At 38.4% G+C, this 21,213-nt stretch overlaps 4 protein-coding genes across 16 annotated transcripts in view; 1 reads left to right on the top strand and 3 right to left on the bottom strand.

The window, feature by feature from the left end:
• LOC105688774 (kazrin) overlaps window positions 1-9,565 on the bottom strand; it is a 63,057-nt gene extending 53,492 nt beyond the window's left edge. For 4 of the 10 annotated variants that reach the window (XM_048654880.1, XM_048654882.1, XM_048654883.1 and 1 more), the window contains exon 1: window positions 6,811-7,062. In XM_048654880.1, the coding sequence (XP_048510837.1) occupies window positions 6,811-7,006 (196 nt within the window). In that variant the 5' untranslated portion in view covers window positions 7,007-7,062. Of the gene's footprint in view, window positions 1-6,810; window positions 7,066-8,637 lie in introns of those variants that run through there. The other 6 variants (XM_048654876.1, XM_048654879.1, XM_048654878.1 and 3 more) reach the window with 4 other exon arrangements.
• Window positions 9,566-11,969: 2,404 nt separating this feature from the next.
• Window positions 11,970-13,951, bottom strand: LOC105688751 (glutamyl-tRNA(Gln) amidotransferase subunit A, mitochondrial). Its single transcript, XM_012405278.3, has one exon. The coding sequence runs from the start codon at window positions 13,691-13,693 to the stop codon at window positions 12,131-12,133; it is 1,563 nt and encodes a 520-aa protein (XP_012260701.2). The 5' UTR covers window positions 13,694-13,951; the 3' UTR covers window positions 11,970-12,130.
• A 96-nt stretch (window positions 13,952-14,047) lies between these two features.
• Window positions 14,048-21,213, top strand: part of LOC105693815 (neural cell adhesion molecule 2) — a 56,443-nt gene continuing 49,277 nt past the window's right edge. Inside the window, exon 1 of the mRNA XM_048654888.1 lies at window positions 14,048-14,188. The gene's annotated coding sequence lies outside the window, so the exon portion shown is untranslated. The remainder of the gene's footprint in view (window positions 14,189-21,213) is intronic.
• LOC105688784 (NCK-interacting protein with SH3 domain) lies at window positions 14,444-20,672 on the bottom strand. Of its 4 annotated transcripts, XM_020853915.2 has the most exons (10): window positions 20,521-20,671; window positions 18,377-19,947; window positions 18,049-18,233; window positions 17,083-17,940; window positions 16,802-17,004; window positions 16,430-16,533; window positions 16,124-16,342; window positions 15,858-16,030; window positions 15,667-15,767; window positions 14,444-15,582 (listed from the first exon to the last, which is right to left on the bottom strand). In XM_020853915.2, exons 2-10 carry the CDS (start codon window positions 18,402-18,404, stop codon window positions 15,492-15,494), a joined length of 1,962 nt encoding a protein of 653 aa, XP_020709574.2. In that variant the 5' UTR covers window positions 18,405-19,947; window positions 20,521-20,671; the 3' UTR covers window positions 14,444-15,491. The 4 variants fall into 4 exon arrangements, with proteins under 4 accessions (XP_020709574.2, XP_048510849.1, XP_048510850.1 ...); XM_048654892.1 differs by having other exon boundaries at window positions 15,858-16,342; window positions 20,521-20,672; XM_048654893.1 differs by having other exon boundaries at window positions 16,124-16,533.

The following is a 21,213-nucleotide window of genomic DNA, read 5'->3' as shown; positions in this document are numbered from 1 at the left end:
GGTGGATGGCGTTGTCGCAAGATTCTCGTTGTTTTTCGAGGTAGGAGAGGACAAAGAAGAGAGGCGGCTCTTATAGTTCAGACGGGAGCGAAGAAGGTTCTCGTTGACAAGAGATGCCATTCTTACGGAGGGGGGGGGGGGGGGGGGGGTGTTCAAAAATTAACCTGCGCTCCGGATCGCTGCCAAAGAGTTTCAAGAAATAAATTGACATTTTGTTCCTTCGAACGAAAATCAAGGAGTAAAACTTTCGCAAGAAACATCTTCACTTTAAGTGGACGTGTTCGGTCGCGCATATTGCAAAAAAAATCAATAGAAGCGAGGTAGCCCTGCGTGAGTTTGTAAAAGCGGCAAAAAATTACCCTTGGAAATGAAAATTTTTAGGTAGCATAAGAATTAAATTATGTACGACGATTATTTTAGTGTTCGAGAACTTCGACTGGTTCAATCGTTCGGAAATCGAGGAAGGTCGGTTAATTAATTATTCTATTGTAAATAACGAGGTGAATGAGTTCGATAGTGGGACGTTTTTACATAAACATAACGAGTTGATTGTACGGAAAGGTGAGAAGATCCTTAATACTCTTTGGTGTGAATACATAATATTCATAGTAAAATCGGCATTGTTCAAGTTCAGTCTGAATAAACTCGTTGGCTGTAGGTATAATATAAGGGATATTAGGTACGACCGCGACAGTTGTACGATAAATGAACTCGTGACTCGTTAATTAAGAAACTCGATTCATTATCTTGTCATCGGACTGAGAGACAATATCCTACCCTACCTCTATTCAGAGTATGAACAAATTTTTCCTCAATGTAAGCCAATAGTTAGCCACGTACAAAACTCTCTAGTGAAGCGTGCGTGTGAAATTGAAAAAAAAAAAATAGGGGCCCAAAATTTAAACGACGAATGAAACCAAATGATAGTTGTATTGAAACGAGTTGTTCGAGATTTGATAGAAACATCTTTGAAAATCGTTATATTTCATACGAGTTTTCTAATAAATCATTCATCGAGTTTATCCAACTTGTACGTAATTCGATTCACGCCTCAAGTGGGTCACAATGCATAAGAAATTCTATATGGCTTCCGATTTCAGTACGTATTATTCAAATGATTATCGTGTATAAAAATTCTAATTAAAATTGAACAACTCCAGCGTCGTTAATTTTCACATTAATGTAATCCGAGGGTGTAATTAATAATCGTTCGTAATGATACCGTCGTCGCGAAAAATAGTGTAGAGAAAAAGAAAATTTAATTTATTCTTCGCTAAACGTGCAGTAGTTGCGCAAATTATGTAGATCTCATGCGGAACTACGTGCTGGAACACGAGTCGAAGAAAAAAAAAAAAAACGAAATTACACGAGTTGAAGAATACAATTTGGTGCAAATCGTACCTCATTCATCCACTGTTTCTACCGGTGACTAAATCTAGTTCTACAAAATTTCACAGCAATTTGTACGAGCACGAAATCATAATTCATCCATTAAATACTCGCGCGCATTATCCTCATTATACGGTAGAAAAAGATCTCTTTCTCCAAATCCTCCTCTCTCTTTTGTCTTCACATTTTCAATAGAATCTCAACGATTCTGAGCCCCGATTTTTCGAGTGTTTGGTTGTTCTCTTTATTGCTAAAAATTGTCAAGATTCCATTTACCACACGGTCAATCTGGCGGAATTTTCGGGAAACGATACGAAGCGACGAGAATTTTTCCGTCACGGTACACGCGGATTGGCGTAACACGCATTTTTATAGCGTATACGTGATCCGTGTATTTTATATTAATAAAAATAATTCATACATGTGTGTAGTTACCATATTTCGTTTGGGTCCAAAAGGCAAGAGTGCTGGAGGTTGCAGGGGGGGTCGTCGACCACCCCCAAGAGGGAGAAATTGTTGGCGAATCGGAAAGGGGAAGCAAAGAGAGAGGCGATGCACGGGGGGTTGAGAACTCGGATCAATACTTGGCGCGCGCCGACTGCGAAGGCGTACATATAATATATATATATCTATATATACGTCCAGATGTATATAGATATGTACATAGATCTACCTATACACACGTACACACGTACCCACCCCGGTGTGGCCGCAGGGGGTTAGAGTCGAGGGAGTTTATGGTCTACCTGTGGATCAACGCAACCCTTGCAGATATACCTATACAGATGCACATGTGATACATACCTATGTACCCGTAGGTACATACGTGCTTAGTTGTATGCTAAATAGTCGAATAGTTACATGCGGAGACCAGGCTCGCTGCGAGGGTAATATGAATAAGCTATTCGTCATCGTCCTACGATTATACAAAGTACATCAGAGACCTTGCGAATTCGCCGACGCGGTCCAAGTTCAAGGGATGATTTGAAAAAAGCGTCGAACCGGAAGAAACGGGAAAACTTGATCGTTCGAATTCTTATTTCGCCGATAACGTTCCATACGGTACATCCAGATATGAATTCGTTCAAAATATATTGCAAAACTCGTCAAATTTGGCGCACCACGAAACAGATATTCCGGCGCATAGGTCTCAGAGAGCAGGTCAACGACCCGGTCGAATATGTTTTACACGCAAATCATTATTGCTTCAACCGAAAACTTATTCCGTTTTTTTTATCCCGTACACGCGAATAAAAAAAATGATCGATGGAAATTAAAGAAACTTGAATTAGCGTTCGCTTTACTTGGCACAAAAAGACTCGATGAAAAAGAAAAAAAGAGAAAAAAAACTTTGATACGTGAAACATTTACACTCTTCAACGTAAGCGTGCGGTTCAAAGAAATGAAAATATTCCATTTCGTGATTAAAAGAAAAAAAAAAAAAAAAAGGAATATTATTCAAAGTGCTTCTGTATCAAACGAATGAACGAACATAGCCGGTGGAAATTTTCGATATTTTTTTTCTACCAGTACGGTTTGTCAGTTGAAAAAAAAAAGAAGAAAAAAGAAGAGGCAGTTTTCAACATCCAAAAAAAAAAAACGAATGATAGAGAAACGTAAAAAAATCTGATAGTTCGTTACTATATTTGCTGAGTCATCTAGAACAGCTCTCTGTGGAATGTTCGGTGAATTTTTGAGATCATTAGATTTTTTGTTTTTCTCTCAGATTTTTCCCTTCAGTTATATAAGTCGAAAATATATATTACTCCGTACATATATTTCCGACACTCTTTGGTCCAAAATTAGACACGTGGTTCGCGATGATTTAATAGTTACTCCACGTACCGAGTGTAGTTCAGCTAAGAATACACATTGTAGATTTATTTGAAAAAAGAAAAAAGAAAAGTTTCATAACAAAATCTACGTTATATTTAACTTGGAAAATAATTGAGCTCGTCCGACGAAATTCTATCGGAAAATTTGTACATTTCAATCCCGATTGTGTGTGGAATACAAAAATTTTCGTGCGGCAAAACGTGAACCTGCCTTAGGGTCGCCGTTGATGTATCATCCCTCGGTGAAAACTGACCTAAGCTGACAATGGGCCTAATTCGGAGGCCAATGTAATACGGGTCAACGGGTATAATTACAGTACATAAATCGCAGGTAGTATATTCATCAGGCCGTATATACACATTACCTGACGTTATTCTTTTGTCAAGCAAGCCAGGTGACACGTTCATGACGAAGCCCTTTATCCCCCCCGTATTCTTCTACCCCTCAAATGAAAATATCGCGCATCCTACATCACACGTAGTCCTGTGTGTAATGTATATGTATATCTATACTCGTACGCTATCTATAGATAGATGGTAACGTATAAACTGATCCGAGCATTTCAGTTTTCCACCGTCTCGGACGGCTCGCAAGATTTCTATCCCGCTCCAAGTCTCTCTCTCTCTCTCTCTGCTTTCATTTATCCAATTAAACAGTTGCGAAAAATATCCAGTTGCAAAATAAACCACTTACAATTGACGAGCAATTTATATACTCTGATAACTTGTCGGGATAACTTGGCACATTTTTTGTCCTCCAGTTCCTCCCATTGAATTCTTGAATCTGAATAGACGTGACTTTGGGATTGAGAAAAAAAAAACATTTTTCCTTTCGACAAAAGCCGACAACTATTTGAAGTGGAATTGATGCTGCTGCGCTCTTGGTATAATGGTGCAGTGTATACGTGATTCCCGAACGAGTACATTTATTCGTTTCCAAGAGTCTCGACTGTACACAGGTACCCGCCGTTATATCTGCCGCTGAATACCCTACATACGTACGTATACCAGAAACTATACTCCTGAACGCGTTTTCTTCGTTGAAATTCTATTTAGAGGAACCGTCGCGTGTCCCACAGAGAAACGTTCCAACTATATGTGCTCTAATACTATAATTACTCTTTTGTACGCGTCGCGGTATAGGATATATAATCCGATCATTTCTTCGGCCGTACGTACAAATTTTGAAAAATTCAACGGCCTGGATATCGTCGTAAGAAAAAAAATATCGGATCCGCAACTTTTCCATAAAAAATAAACGATTATTCACGAAATTTGTGATATCGATTTCATTTCAAGTTAGCCTATGATCTGGTGTGTACCTTACTGAACTGCATTCGCAGAAATAATTGGGCCGATTCAGATCAGACGTGAAAAATATTCTTCAAGTCGTACGTGTTAAACTAAATTGCTTTTCCATTTGACTTATAATAGTAAAAAAAGATTCGTAAAATAGAAGAACAAAGACGGTAGAAGAGAAAGAAAGAAAGAGGGAAAAAAAACGGACGTGCAGGATTCGTGCACCTAAATGGCATCCGAGTTTATATATGCTGTGATCTTTGGGGTGTGCAATGGCATAGCAATTAAGAAGTAGGATGAGGAAGAAAAACGAGGGATGGGGTACGACGACCTCAAAGCCTGAGGCGTCAAGTTAAAAGGGCACCGCCAGTGGTATAGGCATTGCCACTGCAGATATTCTTTCCCTGTTTACAAGGGGGGAAATAAGAAGGAGGAAATTTCACGAGGGAAGTTTCGGTTGTGTATTAAGGTAGGAATTTTTTTCGCCGTACTCCACCGCAATAAGATCACTTGTTCCTCGGGATTATAACGTATAAGCGAGATGAGCTTGACTTTATGTAAATTGACTTTACATAAAAAAAAAAAAGAGGGAGAACGAAAAAAAAAAAACGGAAGAGGCGAGGATCAGAATAAATGGGGAAAAAGTACGAGGATGTAAGTAAAAAATCAACAACGGCTTGAGTACGTGGAAAAATTTCTGTACAGAGTACGTGAGTTTTCACCGCATGGGGTGGGAAAAAAATGGAGAACTTTTAACGTAAGAAACAGAGAAAAAGGCTAACTTTTGTTATTCGAACGACCGATATATCGTAGTTCTGGTCTGTTGCTTCGCGGTCGATATAGAATCGCATTATTTCAATGAATCGTAACTGTAGTGCGACAGATATGGTTGACGGAAGTGCGTGCAGCTACAGTAAGGGAAGTGGCGACCCAATTATGGGAGTATAACATTTGAGCGTACCGTATATAATACGAATATTACAGTGGTCGCTTAAAAACGCCCTCCCCCCGATACGAATTGAGGTAACATTACGTGACTCACTTTATATTTATCTTTATCGATCAACGATCAAACGGTCGTATACACAAGGAATAATAAGGACCACCGTAGAATGTCTTCAAATTTTCTATTCCGACCCAGTTCGCCTGTAGAGTTGCGATTTTTTTCTTTGAAAAAAAAAAAAAAAATCAATTTACGAACAAGTGAAGAATTGGAGTTCTAATTTCTTTGGGGATTTGAGGAATACGTTTGTTCGATAGAATCTCGAGTCGAAAACTGACCGAAAACAAAAGATATTTAAAAAATTCATGAACAAAAGCGACTTCTTTACCTACCTAAGGGTCGAGAACGCTCGTTTCCAATTAACATACCCTTTACCCAGGGCTTTATCATGTACTCGAGGTATTTTAATAAAGCCAAGAAAGTTGTCTGGTTCAATTTTTTTCCTGAAAACTTTCGTTCTTAACCGGCTTAGAGGCTTTGAGAGGATGTAGAAAAACAAAATGGAAGAATAATGAAAAAATCAGCATCTCCGAATAACGGCAAATCGGAGAACAATAAAAGGCAATTTGAATGTCTCGCTGAATTCTCGCGATCTCCTTCATAATGTTATTGAAATTAAGCTCTCGCTGATTCCCTTAACAACGTACAGTACAATGAACGTTAGAAGCGTAGGTTGGGTAATGTTTTTTTTTCTTCTTCCTCAAGTATGGGCAATCAGTTTCAATTTTCAAGGGTGGTGCGAAGACGGCTCTCAAGACTGAAATTCTATGGAACGTAGCGGCGAATTAACCGAGTCGAGCTTTGATGCATTTCAAGTGAACTCTGTGAATTCACAACATTCATACCTTACAGGTACCCACGTCCTGAGTTCACTCGGCGAGTTTAGCCTGTCAGTTTCGCGTTTCCTAAATCGGCTTACCCCAAACGACAAGATGACGTAGGTATCTATATACGACTCCCCTATTAGTCGACTACACACGCGACAACGATACCAGAGAAACTTGATGGTCTTTGCATGTTTGGTAAAATAGTCAGGTGTACATATGTACATACGTATTCGGAAACTAGACTACGTACAATTTCACTAATTTTCATACCCCACCACCGAAAATGAACGTCATTTGGTGGCGATCAATTACGTTCAAGCTCGACGATTTCAGTAGCATAAATTTGACATTGAAACGGCGTCAATTCCAGCTAAACGTGTCGTCGACGCAGTTAAGAATCGCGTCCTGTTCCCCACCATGCATGGGTGTGTGCTTGTGGTTTCGGTTTGGTACTCACCCAGTGCCATGACGTTGTATTTAACGAACCAAAAAAGCCATTTCAGAAAGTGGACCGCTCTGACGATCTTCGTGTCGAAGAATTTTGCGTGGAAACCGCGATAAGCGAACAAACCCCGAATATCCGCGTAAGGACGATACCCGTGATCTCGAACGCTAGATGCCAAAGGCTCGTTGCGAGCAGCGTACATCGCCATGACAATTCGAGCACTGGGTGCCCCAAATATTACAATCCTCGTACGACGTATTGCTCTGTACTGCAGGGTCGCCCCTACTTATACGTTCGATATGACGCCGCGGACGCTTTATAATTTGTAATTATACTATGTGCCGGATGTCATGTCTCTTTATACAGCGTACGCACATATGAGTGCGCTTAGATGACGTCATGACAAAACGTGCGACCCGACGCGACGCCAAGCCGTCTGGACCCCGCGGATCGGAGCTAACGTAATCGTACGCTTTCAGATCGAAAAGAAAAATCGTTACAATCTTGACGTCGATACGTAAAATTAATCGTAATTGCGACGAGGACACCCTGCGAAGGATCCCGTGAATGCTCCCGATTATTTCTTACGGAAGACATGAAATTTTCTGTCGCTGACCGCCAAGTTACCCCGGGGAATTGATAGTCCGGGTCATCAAGAGTGGTAATGATGAAAGCGAATGAAAAAATTTATCGTTCGAAATTTTAGTTCTTCGTCACTTGAGATCGGAAGGGTTTATCTCCCGATCCTCGAGTGGTCGGTCTGTTGTCCGTTGTTGCGATGTTTCGTCATCGCGTTATTAATCGAGCAGAGTACATGCAAACGTAACATTCAGTGGCCGGACCAAATCTGCCTTGCATTCATTAGAAGCGATGTATATAAATCAGGCCCACAATGCGAAGATCAGAAGCTATGATTATGGTTTTGATTGAAGTTACTCTGATTGGTAATCACCCCTTAATTTAATCTCGTTAACTAATTGTAATTGATGTAACTTCGTTGTCGAAGTTATTCCGAGACGTTGCTGTACGTGCAGTGCCAGACAATCGGTGTGAAAAAAAGAAAAAATTTATTTAGTTTGGCGTCTAGTGAAAAAAAAATCGTATTCCCGGAAGTAAGTTAACGTCAATTATTTTCGAAAATCCGAACGAAGCGCGCGATTGCGATTTTCACCTCGCGTCAAAGGCTTTTTCAGTCGGCAGCGGTTTAAACCCGCTCGCGTTAATCTTGACGAGTATAACGTAAGTGGAGAGGCGGTATATAAACCGGTGGGTATACAGGCGGTGTATTTTATTTAAAAACAACAAGGGGGGGGGGGGGGGGGGGGGTGAAAGAGGAGGGTGTACGTATACGAACATTTCCTCGAGAGGGTAGCAATTAGCATCAGTAGAGCCGCTCGCATACCGACTGTATACTTGATACACAGTTTTACTACGGTTTAATCAAATTAGCAGGGTAACGTTTTCGATTCTACTTCCAGTTTCTTAATTCGCCAATACCGTTGCTGCTGCTGCTGCGTCGTGATTAAATATTAAAACCATAGCGAATATTCGTTCGGCCTTCACCCCACTAGACGCAAGAACGAATACATATGGGAAATACATCGAGAGTAAATGCATATGGTATACGAATAATGTACGTTGGGACACGCTGCGCTTTCAATCTTTTTCCGACGCACTTTCAGGGAACGATTCATCCGTGAAAAAAAGACCTGTAAGTCTGTGTGCGGACTAGGATTTACAGATCGCATCGGTGAGAAGAAATGTAATGAAAAATCAGACAAGATGTTTCTAACGAAGAAATAGTGGGCGATAAAGCGTAGGCGAAGTTCCATATCTTACCTCCACGATTTCGGGTTTGGATAAATTAGAAGAAATTTTTTGAACCCCGATGCGGTTGACTGTTGCGCCTATTATTCCATGATGATGATGATGATGATGTTAATAGGTATAAATAAAGTTTGGCGGTTGTCTTGACAACCAAACACCACGATCACACTGCACTATGCATCGATCCGGATGGAACACCACGACCCCTATGGAATCTTCCTTTCACCCCGCAACACCCTTCTCACCCTTACGCTACTGCGTCATTCATTCACTGGAATATTATTTCAACCAATCCCAATTTCAGTTCAAACTGGCGACCGAAATTCCGACTACCCTTGGGATCGGTAATGTCATTCGGAGACGATACAATGGATATTTAATTTAACGAGATCATTTTATGCAGAAATTTTCATCTCATCTCGTCAACCCTTACAGCTTCCGACGTTGTATAGCCACGCGATTCGCTTCTATTTATTATATTACTGCAATTCAATTGAAAAGTTTTTTCCCTACTTGGCTGAGTGAACAATATTGTTTATCTCATTGTAACGAAAACGGTCGAAATCTTATCTGCACATCCATTATTTTTACACAAATATATTATTTCGTTCCAGTTATTTTTTCACTTGTACTACGAAGCACGCGAAATTTTTCTCTGAACTATGTTTATGAACAGGTGAAACTACAATTTCGAAGTGACATAAGGGATTGCACCCCTATTGTTTCCTTAACGTCGCGAATATATTGCAGTAATTTTTAAGGGAGTCTTTATTTTTATCCTTTGGATTATTTCGTCTACGTTGGAGGCGTAGTTTTGAAAATTTGACCGAATGGATTGAAGAAAACGAAATGAAATTTTTTATTTTAATTTCGCGCCTCAAACGTGCTTGCAGCGTATGATCGCGTACCGCGACTCTGCTTAAGAGATTTTCGACGACTGTCGACGGTGGGCCGGTGGTGGTACCGCGGCGCAGAGCAACAGCCCCCGCCCGGGCAACGCATGCGCTATTAAATCCGTCGTCGCCCTGAGGTGGTTTCTACCCTCTTTTCTATGCCCTTTACCAACCCTGCGAACGTACAGAACCCTTGCCCAACTCAACGATCTCTCTCAGTCTTCCCTAGCTCTCTTCTACTCCCTCGTATTCTGCTTCTCTCTTTATTTATGCATTTCCCTCCGTTCGCACCCCCGCGCTCCGGCATCCCTCGTTGATCTCGTTGCCCCGATCATGGCTTTTTTTTTTTGGTTTTTTTCCCTGTGCCACAGATGTGATAAGATGAACCTCACTTTAAACTTTCATTACTCTTTTTTCCATTTATACGTTAAGCCCTGGCTTGGTAGGAACGTATAATTGATACGCGGTACCGAAAATAGCTGCTTTCCAAATTGTCTCTCGTATTTAGAAAACGAGTAGGAAATTTTAAGTAGCTTCGCCGAATTTTTACTGATGCAATTACCTTCGAGCCCTTACAGGTCTCCGTCTCCATTTTCTGGTATAAAAAGCGAACTAGAATTGTATAATATAAATGTACAGTTTGCAGATTCAGAACGAGGACTTGACATCGTTGCTACGTGTAATCGTCATATGTATAATGACTCAACGATAAGCGTTGAAGAAAATCTAAAGAACGCTGAATACCAAGTAGCAAAATACAAGATAGGGATGAGTTCCGGCGACTTCAATAATAATCCGCGATAGGGTGATAGTGGGTAGGTATGCCGGGTAATTGTGCACCCTGCAGGAAATCTAGGGGTGCGTATGATTACCCAGACGGTGCGGCCTTTTCCGCCCTACACTACTCTGCGACTAACCCGGCGTTTTCCTTATCATTATCATTATTATTATTATTTCTATCATTATTATTACTAGTATGTTTCCAGGTTTCGAGTTATACACCCCCACTCCCCCGAACGTGAGAAGTTTGATCGTGTGACTAATTGCAGCCACGAGGCGTTAGACCTCACTGACTGTAGAATTAAGAAATTTTATGTACCATCTACACGTAACTGTTCAACCTACTTTAATTTATTGGATTATAGCGAGGGTGGCGTTCTGAATTTCTTGATATTATTTACTCGATAATAATTTAATCAATTATAGCTTGATTCGAAGTATCCTATTTTTGTAATCAATGCGTTAGGTCGAATTGTGTAGAAGATAATATAATTTTCTATGATGCGATCAGTAACAGAGGAGAAGGAAGTCACTCGTTATTTTATGCATTTTCTTTCGAATACTGTTGGTAATTACCAACTGATTAATTATTTTTATACTTAAAACTGAAACGCTTTAATACAAAATAGTGGGAACTCAATCGAAGTTCCATAATAGAGAAATAGACGGCATAAATAAGACTGGGCCAAAAAAATCAAATATCTTTTCTTTTTAACGGTACTTCGAAAATATTATTTGGCATTATAAAAAAAAAATTATTCTGATAAGTTGAGATCATTATAAGGTCTATCATCACAATTTTTTATTTTTTCTTACTGAACGGGTTTTTGACTCGTATTTTCAAAACCATCTCGGTAAGCGAAATTAACTTGCGGACTTTTTTTTGTAGGAAATTGAATGTTCTACAAAAAAGCTCTCCTTGTAAATTGTCGTCAAACTAGCCGTTTGACGACTATTCAATGTCCAAGTTAAATTCGAAACTATTCGTTGACCGAACATTGGTATCTTCAGTCAACGATCTATTGCTTCTTTAGCGATGGAATCAATTTTTTTCACTTGATTGGAAAATTTTGGACTTGAATATTTAGAACATAACTGTTTTTTGTCGGATCGCTAAATTTTTTTTCCAAAATCCCTAATTTATTGATTATTAAATTTATTTTCCTTGTATTCAGCTAACTCGAATAGTAAAAAAACGGAGTCTTTTTGAATTCAACTTCAACATCCAATAACTTTTGAAAGAGTGAATTTAATCAAAAATGTTAAGAGACTTTTCTTGTAGCGCATCAAATTTCCTTGGAGAATATGTATTTTATTCATCTAAATATTCTTATCAATCGTAATTACAAGAATCCAGTCAAAAAATAAAAGTGAAAAAATAGTTCAATGTTCACAGCACGATTGCATAGAAGTGGCTGATTTGATGAAAATTTACAAACAGAGCTTTTCTGTAGAACATTCAATTTTCTACAAAAAAGGTCTACATGTTAATTTCGCTTACCGGGATGGTTTAGAAGATACAAGACAAAAATCCGCGTAGTAAGGAAAAATAAAAAATGGTCACAAAGGTAGCTATAAAAGAATTATGTATGAGTAAATTATTAGATATGTGAGAAATAGTTTCCTCCAAATAAGATGCTTATGACTCTATGGTTGAATACTAGCTTTATCTTCATAACAATATGTTTTTATTTTCACTGATTGTCCAAAAATTTACATTACATGCTACACCAGATTAGATAGTGTATGTTTACTGCACGGTGCTCTTTTCATATTTTTCGGAAACAGCAATGCCCTTTTACATTTATACACAATTCTGTGGAATCCTTATTTTATTCTAATAGCCTTTCATCTTTTAATGCAATTTCTGGAAACTGTACGGTCTGTTCAATCCATTTTGCAACAGAGAGCATCTGTTTTTCATGAAGCATCGGTGCCATTAGTTGCAAAGACAGAGGCAGCCCGTCTTTCGAAAATCCTACAGGAAAAGTAACTGCAGGAACACCTGCCATATTGGCAGACTGAGTACAGACGTCTTGAACAGAGCACTGTGTCTGGTTATCCACAGATATAAAATCATGATATTTTGGAGCACCAGAAAGCGTGGTGGGAGTGAGCAGTAAATCAATGCCAGAATTCCATGCATTTTGAAAATCTTGGTAAATGAGTCTACGCACTTTCATAGCCCTGACAAAGTAATCGTCGTAATTTTTGGCTAGTAAAAAATAATTTCCAGTCAAAATCCTACTTCTCACTACTTCGCTCAAACCCTTGCACCTTGTTTCTGCAAATAGCTGCTCTGTTGACAAATCCTGGTCAACTCTTAAGCCAAATTCTATCCCATCATAACGAGCCATGTTACTTGCTACTTCACACTGATTCAGAACTGCGTAGCAGGCTATAGAATGTTCGGTGTAAGGCATAGACATAGGGACTATCTCAGCCCCTGCTTCTCCTAATAGCGTGGCAACGTCTGCCCAATATTTTTCAACCTCTTTGTCCAGTCCCAAGTGTTTGTACTCATGAGGGATGCCTATTCTGAGACCTTTAATGTTGGGTGAGTCTTCAAGCTCAATTGGACTGAAGTCTTTTTTTATTGTCGTAGAATCAAGCACATCGGGTCCAGCAACAGCATTCAGAATTAATACAGCATCATCTATCCGTCGAGTGATTATCCCTGGCACATCCATAGAGTTGACCAAAGGGATCAAACCATGTCTGGAAACTAGCCCGTAAGTTGGCTTCAGACCAACCAAACCACAGTAAGATGCCGGATTTCGCGTGGAGCCACCTGTATCTGATCCTAGAGCAGCGTAGCAAGTGCCTGTGGCTACAGCGATAGCTGAACCTCCGCTACTACCACCAGCTATGTGCCAATTGTCTGTTTGCAGGTTGCTGGTTTCTTTTGTGTTAGATGTATTTTCAGGAACATAATAGTGATTGTCCATGAATGTGGATTTCCACAAATTTTTTGTGGGTCCAAAATAGGAGTCAATTGTTCCTGAACCCATTGCAAATTGGTCTAGATTTGTTTTACCAATCAAAACTGCTCCAGAATTCTTTAGCCTGCTATAAGCTGTCGCGTCATATTCTGGGACAAAGTTAGCTAGCATCAAAGACGCGCAGGTTGTAGGAGTCCCACTTGTGCAAAAGTTATCTTTAACTGCTATCGGTATTCCATCGAGGCATCCCAAGGCTCTGTTTTCATTGTATCTCGTGTCAGACTCAAGGCTCTGTGCTTCTGCCGATGTACCAGTCACAGAAATGTAGGCGTTCAATGGTTTGGATGCAGTTGCCAGCTTCACAGCAGCTTTACAAAGTTCTGATGGCCTTAACTCACCTGCATTCAACTTTTGACTTACTTGTATTATTGATGTTGACAGTATTTTGTTCATTGTCTTTTCGTTCACAGATCTTTGGTTAAAAACGCTTGTGACATAATATAACCCGCATCAAAACACACCGATATGTGTGCCTGGCATTGGCCTAAGTACATATGAGCACAGGACTAGTAAAACCTTATTCTTTAATATGTGCATAAGAGGGGAGTGGGGGGTGACCACTGAATTAGATTTCAGTAGGGGTGGTGTTGTACAGTAGAGACCCGTGGTGGTCATCCATTTAATTAAAGTCGCACCGCTAAATATCAACGAGAGATAATGCCTTTGAGCCTTATCTTTTATTATAAATAAATTTTTCAACGGTTTCCTCACGGAGGAATAGTATAGTGATTTCCTCCATAACTGTTCCTCAAAGACTACCAAGTTTAATTTAATTCAAATTGTTTAGCAGTGTTTATAATGTAGTGGTAGCAGATAGATTGATTTGAAAATTAACTACATGAGATGCCGGAGTTGGATGCAGTTTGAACCGTAACCAGGTTTGATTAGGTAATTACTGCAACGAAATTTTGAAAAATTAACAAGCTAGAATGAAATTCTCAAAACATTTCCATCAAATCAAGGGGGAATATTTAAACACCTGCTTTGTGATTAAGCTTTCCGTATTCCGTGAACCCTTTCCACCTATTTTTACCTCTGTGTCATTGAAGGGTAGATATCCAAGAAGGTACATATAGGAGATCGAATCCTGAATTAGTGGTGGACCATCTAAAATAACCGAAATGAATGAATTAGGCATTATGGTTGAACACTTTCCAAGGGTACAACTTTATTATCTACATACACAACACATGATGAAATTATGTAGTGTTCAAACAATTATTCATTCCTCTATCATTGCTACGTGGCACATGCAAATTTATAACACAATTTTTTTTAAAGCTATCTGAGCTCTTGAAGAGGCTTTGTTATAATATTAGTTTGATCCCATAAGACCAACTAACAATTCAGTATCTAGACTGTAGACTGAAAATAAACACAACATTATTCATCACTTTCCATTTGTGCTCGATGGAAAAAATATACAAATAACTCTGAGATTCTAGGTAAAAAGGTCATTGATAATTTGTGCGTCTACTCTCGAAATAATCTTCAGAGAAGTTTGGAACCGTAAATCAAATAGCTGCATCCTTATTTTACCGCAATTGTGAGTTGAAAATTGTTGAAAGAAGGTTTCCCACAAAGCGTTACTTTTCGATTGCTTGATTTAAATATTTTTGCTACGTAGATACCTAACAACTTTAGATTCGTAAAACTTCATACTTATTTACGACTTAGAATATTTCGTTTAATATAGATAGAGAAGACTAGACCAAATTCGACGTATAAGTTACATCTCAGAATCATCTTCTATGATAAATGTATAATTTTTCTTAATCCATAATGAATTCAGCATACAAGTACATATGATATATTTACATAGAGCTACTGACTTTCAGACGACTTAGATTCCAGAGTATTCTTTCACCAATAATTGTATCGGTAGGATAACTTCAACAAAAAAAAAATCCTGTTGTTGAAAATATTAGAGATTTATCCTGTTGATGTGAATCGTTATATTTGCCTGAGCGAGACCATAACACCCAGATTTATAGCAAATACTGTTTCATGATGTTAGATTTTTGAATTTGGTGGGGATATCATATAGGTAATTATATGGGTGACTTAAGTCACAGTGATCACGGACTAAAATTTGTAACATTCCTGCTCACCACTCAGCAATGTACATTCACACTAGAGTATGGAGATCCTCTTCATCTTCATCTGAAGTAGTAGAGGGTAGTAGCGTATGTCACATCTTGAATAGATGTGGAAATTCGTTGCTGATTTCACGTACTAATTTTTGATCTGCTCTACTCTCCGGTAATTCCTCGCAAAATATCCTGTGATATGATATTAAAACCAGATTATTGAACTATTAACATATTGCAAAGTGCATGCTCAACAAATTTTTCATGGATATAAACCTTGTGAAGCTTTTCAACACATCATCGCATCTATGCCGATGTTCGTTGTAGCTTTCAGTTCTCAATACTCTTCGACAGAGCTCTAAATATTGTCTACGTTTCTGTGAAGCAACAGGTACTACATATAAAACTTGAATTTCGCTCAGCTATTATCATTAGTTTTGTGGGTGTACCAAACGTATTTATATTACCTTGACTCCGGGTGAAATATCAAACAACTGTCTTACAATAATATCAATCAAAACTTTGATATCATTAGTATAAAATAAACTTGCAGTTGTGCTGTTACTGAATAGGTCAACAAACAGCTTCAGCACAGAATGTGGTGGAGCTGGCTGGTGATCAAATATTCTTACTGGATCCTCTATTAGAATAAGAAGATTAAATGACACATCATTGACAGTGAATGGCCATATAATTGCCAACATGAATTTTAAACGAGCTCTGCAAATCTCACCTTCTCTATTGAGAAGCAATAAAATTTTCTCTGTGAATGTTTTGGCTACAGTTCGCTGTTTTAATGCATTTAGTACCATATTTTCTGAAGTTGTAAACTGTAAGTTATACGAAAGAACGAGATTCAGAAATAATTCTGGTATTTGATCGTCCATATCTGTATCTGGTGGATTTTCTATTAAGTCCAAAAGGAAAGCAATAAAATCTGTTCCAAGTTGTTCTGTAATCACAAGCAAATGATAGTGAGGTTGATATTTCAAAGCATGCCTTGAATTTTCAATTGATGAATCCAAATTATTCATCTCACCTAGATGGGTGACAGGCATTGGTTCACCCATTGAGAAAATCATAGTGAGAAGTAGTGAGGAATAATTTAGCCTGGGCACATTCCTTGGATATGTTCTCATGTCACTATTTGAAAAATACACTATATTCTTAGTATTTCAAACGACCATTGTTAAACTCATACCAGATTTGACCAGGACAAAAAGAATAGCCACAAGTGTTGAGGAAACACAAAATAATGATACTAAAATATTTCATAGCCAGAAAACTACTGTTAATCGACAGTTATCCAAAATTTAATCATTCGAATGAATTTTCTTAAGTATAGATTAATACATAACACAAGAGTCAAAAATGCAAAAAGTAGATGGAACATGATTCGTTCAGTTCATACCTTGCCAACTCCATAGGCAAAATGCTATTCAGCATTATTGTTAGTATGACAGCATCAAGGCTACACATAACTCCAAAAGATTGTAGCAGTAGCTGCCTAATTGTCCATCTTGGTTCCATTTGATAATATTGTATGAGTGTTGTTACACCATTATACTGGTCTGATCTCAATACATGGCGGGAAACGTTTGCATCTGCATTCGTCTTGAACGTAATCAATGAAAATTGAGTATTGGATATGAGTTTTACTTTTTATTGTCAACATATTCTTCCTAAATTTACCAAAATTGATGTTAGTTCTTTGATGTACTCAACAATAACAGGTTCGTCTTCGTATAGCATCCAACTTCTCTGTTGCGAATCTTCTTTGCAAGAAGTAAGCTCTGTAAAAATTACTTTGAGTCTATTAGCATCATGCGTTTCTTCTATGCTCATTTTTGATGCAGTCAAGGGTACTTGTAGCTGATTCAATACTGCAGCAAAATAGTGGCTTAAACTAGCTGGTAAAAGTTCTTGAAGACCGGAAACAACCACAGCCACGGCAACCTTTGACATTTCATGACTAAGTTGGGTGTTTCGTCTAACTTGATCAAGTAGCTGATACGCAGCCTTTGAATTTATTTCACATGAAGTGGAAGAACTAGTTTTTAATAGGGATGAGTTCCCTAAATTATTGATTTCGTTCTGAGAATCACTCTTTTTTGTTTGAACTGGTTCTAAATGACTACCATGTCCTGTATCAGAAAGAGATTGCCTTGGAAGCTGCCTACGCTGATCATTAACAGTCATTCTCCGGCATTGTGCAATAAGTTGTGCTTCCACTTGATCAGTATTGTGATGAAGTGTTGTCTGAGCAGTGGTATACGATGTATTACTAGGAGCAGATCTGACACCATCATCTGAGTTATCGCGTATTATTTGATTGGTCGCATCTTTGGTTAATGTGGAAGTAGAGAAATCTGGGGGCATTGGTGCTTGCTTTTTCACTTTTTTACTAAGTTCTGCTTGTCTTTTTTTTTCTTGAAGCCTTAACAACAGATCTTCTCTTTCTGCTGGAAAAGCACTACCAAGGTTCATGCTTTCAGACTGTAGTTTCTGTATGCATTCATCAAGGTAATCAGTCAAGAATTGAGGCTGGACCTGTATAGATACATTTAGGTGAATCAGGGAACACCCACAAAAAGAAGGAATAATGTAGCCATCATGTAATGATGGACTAGGTTCGTGGGTATAGAAAAACCACGATACCTTGACTGTGGTGACATAGTTAGATGGTATGTATCCAAGTTGCCCCATGCTGTTTACCACCTGCCACCAATTTCGTTGTTTTGTATTCGTTTGGTGTAATATAAAGTGTTCGTTCTCTCGAAAGCTTAATGTTTTAGCATATGTTGCTTTGAAATCATACAAAGCTTTGAGCATCTCATAATTTTCTGCATTTGGAATAAGATCATGAGTTTAAAGATCTTGAAACTATGTTAATTAAAGATTAATAGACCTCACTGGAACGAAGGTATAAGAGCATAGCTTCAGAGTAACCCTTTTAGAATGAGCTAACTGAATGGATTGGACTCACCTAGGCTGATGTAATTATCACCCATCATTCTAGGTTTTCGAGATTTATCAGTTTTACAATTTTACTGTGCTTTGAATTTTTTAATGTTGCCCATCGGCTACAACTTTAGCTCAGCCAGCAGTAAACGAGACTTCAGAAACGAGAGAACGGTACACGAGGTGATTCCTTTTCACTTTCATTTACGCTGAACGAGTGGACTTTTTTGCGACTTTTTTCAGGAAAAAAACAACCCCCAATAAAAGTAGAACGTATAACCTGTTTGTTTACGAAAGAAAACACAGGTTAAGTATCTGTCAAACTCCGAAGCGGTAATGACAGCCGCAGACGAAGGCTGCGCCATGATCATATGGTTTCCGGCAGATTTAAATATACACCGCCAACTCACGATAAAGAATGGACACGAATTTGCATCGTTGACTTACAAATGTTCAGTCAACGTATGCATGCATCCGATTCTATCAGAGAAAAATATCAGATTTACAGAAAGACTGCAGAATATTCAGTAGTACCATTTAGTATGTTTATTATGCATAAATGTAGTCTTCTTTCTGTTTAAACTCCTGAGAGAAAATTTCAGTACATATTCCCATCGCCAAAATCAGTCAAGCTTTTAAACTGTCCTGCAAAATGGCAAGTTTCGTGTTAAAAAATTTCTCAGGATCCTTAAGGACAACACAATAAAGAATATCAAGCAAACACCATCAATATGATTCCTCGCCTTCGCGCTATGCTTGCGCGAGCAGCGTCAGACTTGGAATATTTTTGCTAATAGGAATCGAAGGAATGCAATTTAAAATCGCATCCTTCCATTCAAATCAGCATCAGGAACGGAAAAGAGAAGGTTTTACAAGATACATAAAATTTGTGACGTGGCTGTCGGCGATTCTCTTCGATGCGAACTCTTCGAGCTCAACGTCCACCTCAGTTTGTGAATTATAAAATGCGACAGAATCTACTAGATCTCACCAACGAAATCCGAGGGGCCATGTGAAAAATATATCATCCACAGAAAGAAAAAATCAACTCAAATATTGTGGGAAATAAAATAATGCAAGTTGATGAACTCTTATACTCAAATGATCACTTGGAATTGCTGTGAAACCTTACAATTACCTGATCTAGAAAATCATATTAAAAATCAGAGATCCACCACACGTAGTAAAATAATGGAGAGGAGACATCAGGAAATTCAACGACTCTAATGCCAGCGTTCACCATCGCGTGAGCTGGCATAGGAGTCGAGAAATTTCAAATACTGGGACTCACCATACTTATACCAGACCCGAGCCGATTTCCAAGACTCAAGGGTTTCGGATCTTACCCTGTCTCTGCCACCCTGATGACTATAGCTGGTAGTAAGTTGAGAACTCGTAGGTGTGGTAAGATGATAGATTGATGCCAAAGATGATCCATGGTCAGCCAGACGATGAGATTTTTTTTTTACAACAAAAAAAAAACCAGTTTTCAACTCACCATATTTTTCAAAGTCAGGAGAGACGAAATCCCGGATCAACTAGCTTCCGGATGTCAACGATGCAAGTGTGTAACTGCAGTTGTAGTAGCTCAGGGCACTATAATTTATAATAAAATTATCATAAATATTGTGGTCGTGAGTAGGATTGAAAGAGAAACGAGAATCATATCGTATTGCAATCGTATTCGCGATGAAATAACTCCCAGGTATCTAAAACTCTATGTTACAGACCGAATAACAAAGGTTTGACCCCTACGCGGCTTCGGGGACACAGTGAATGTAAACACCCGGGCGAACTGATATTGTAGCGTTGCGGTAGGAGAAAACTAAGAGAACTCGTATTTGAGAATAAAATATTCTCTAATTCAAATCGAAATATCAATTAATTAATAAAATATCCCACATAATTGCTGCACAAATGCGACGCACGAAGAAGCATAGCGGTTACACGCGTCGATTAAATGCGATTTATAATAAAATACACGTTTAGGAATAAGAAAAATTTCAATTCAACTCGAGATATCAGCAGTCCTCGGTAATTTTTTTTATTACAGCAGTCCAAACGCATAATTTAATCGTATTGAACCACATCATAGACTTCCAGCCATCGTGTAGAAATGCATCGTAATAGATCAAAAAGAAAAAAAAAATTAATAAATATCGAACTTACTTCCATTGGGAGTCAGAAAGACTGGGACCTGGAATGTGATCGTTTAATTAATTTCACGGCTAATTATTGCGATTGAAATTTGATATAACTACGAGCCAGTTGTGCGTAGCCGATCTGCTCAAATTTAAGTCTGGCGAACGAATGACGCCGAACGTCAACACGCTGAACGTCTTATTATGTGACGCAGCGAACGCGTCGATTCCCCATTAGCAAGTTGCTCACAATCAGAGAAATTCGAAATTTATGTTAAAATAATTTACACATGCCGCAGGATTATACCGTCGAACAATGGAATTTTGAATTTTGATATCCGAAAAGCAAGAATGTTGAAAAAAATGAAACGAAAATTCTCACGAATAATTAGTAGATACCCCAGATTTAATCGTTTATTTATTTATCGAATCAACTGCGGCGTGTCGAATGTAACTAATTAAAGACACTCGATGAATTTTTTTAATCTTCGATGGATTTATTTTCATGAAATAATATACAATTTTTGAGAGCGAATGAAATGAAGATAATACATGGCGATAAGCTGAACTAACTGATGATTATATTCATTAATTTAACTTGACCAGGTATTACAAATATTATTTGCACGTTGAGATCCATGTTTATAAATTTTTTTTTTTCACGTTGGACGGTAAGTGCGAAGACGTCATCACATATCTAATCGAATATGAACTACTTAAG

Source organism: Athalia rosae, chromosome 4 (genome assembly GCF_917208135.1).
Source record: "Athalia rosae chromosome 4, iyAthRosa1.1, whole genome shotgun sequence".
Classification (NCBI taxonomy): Eukaryota; Metazoa; Arthropoda; class Insecta; order Hymenoptera; family Athaliidae; genus Athalia; species Athalia rosae.
The sequence above is the reverse complement of the archived record's forward strand: the minus strand, read 5'-3'. Positions and strand labels throughout refer to the sequence as shown.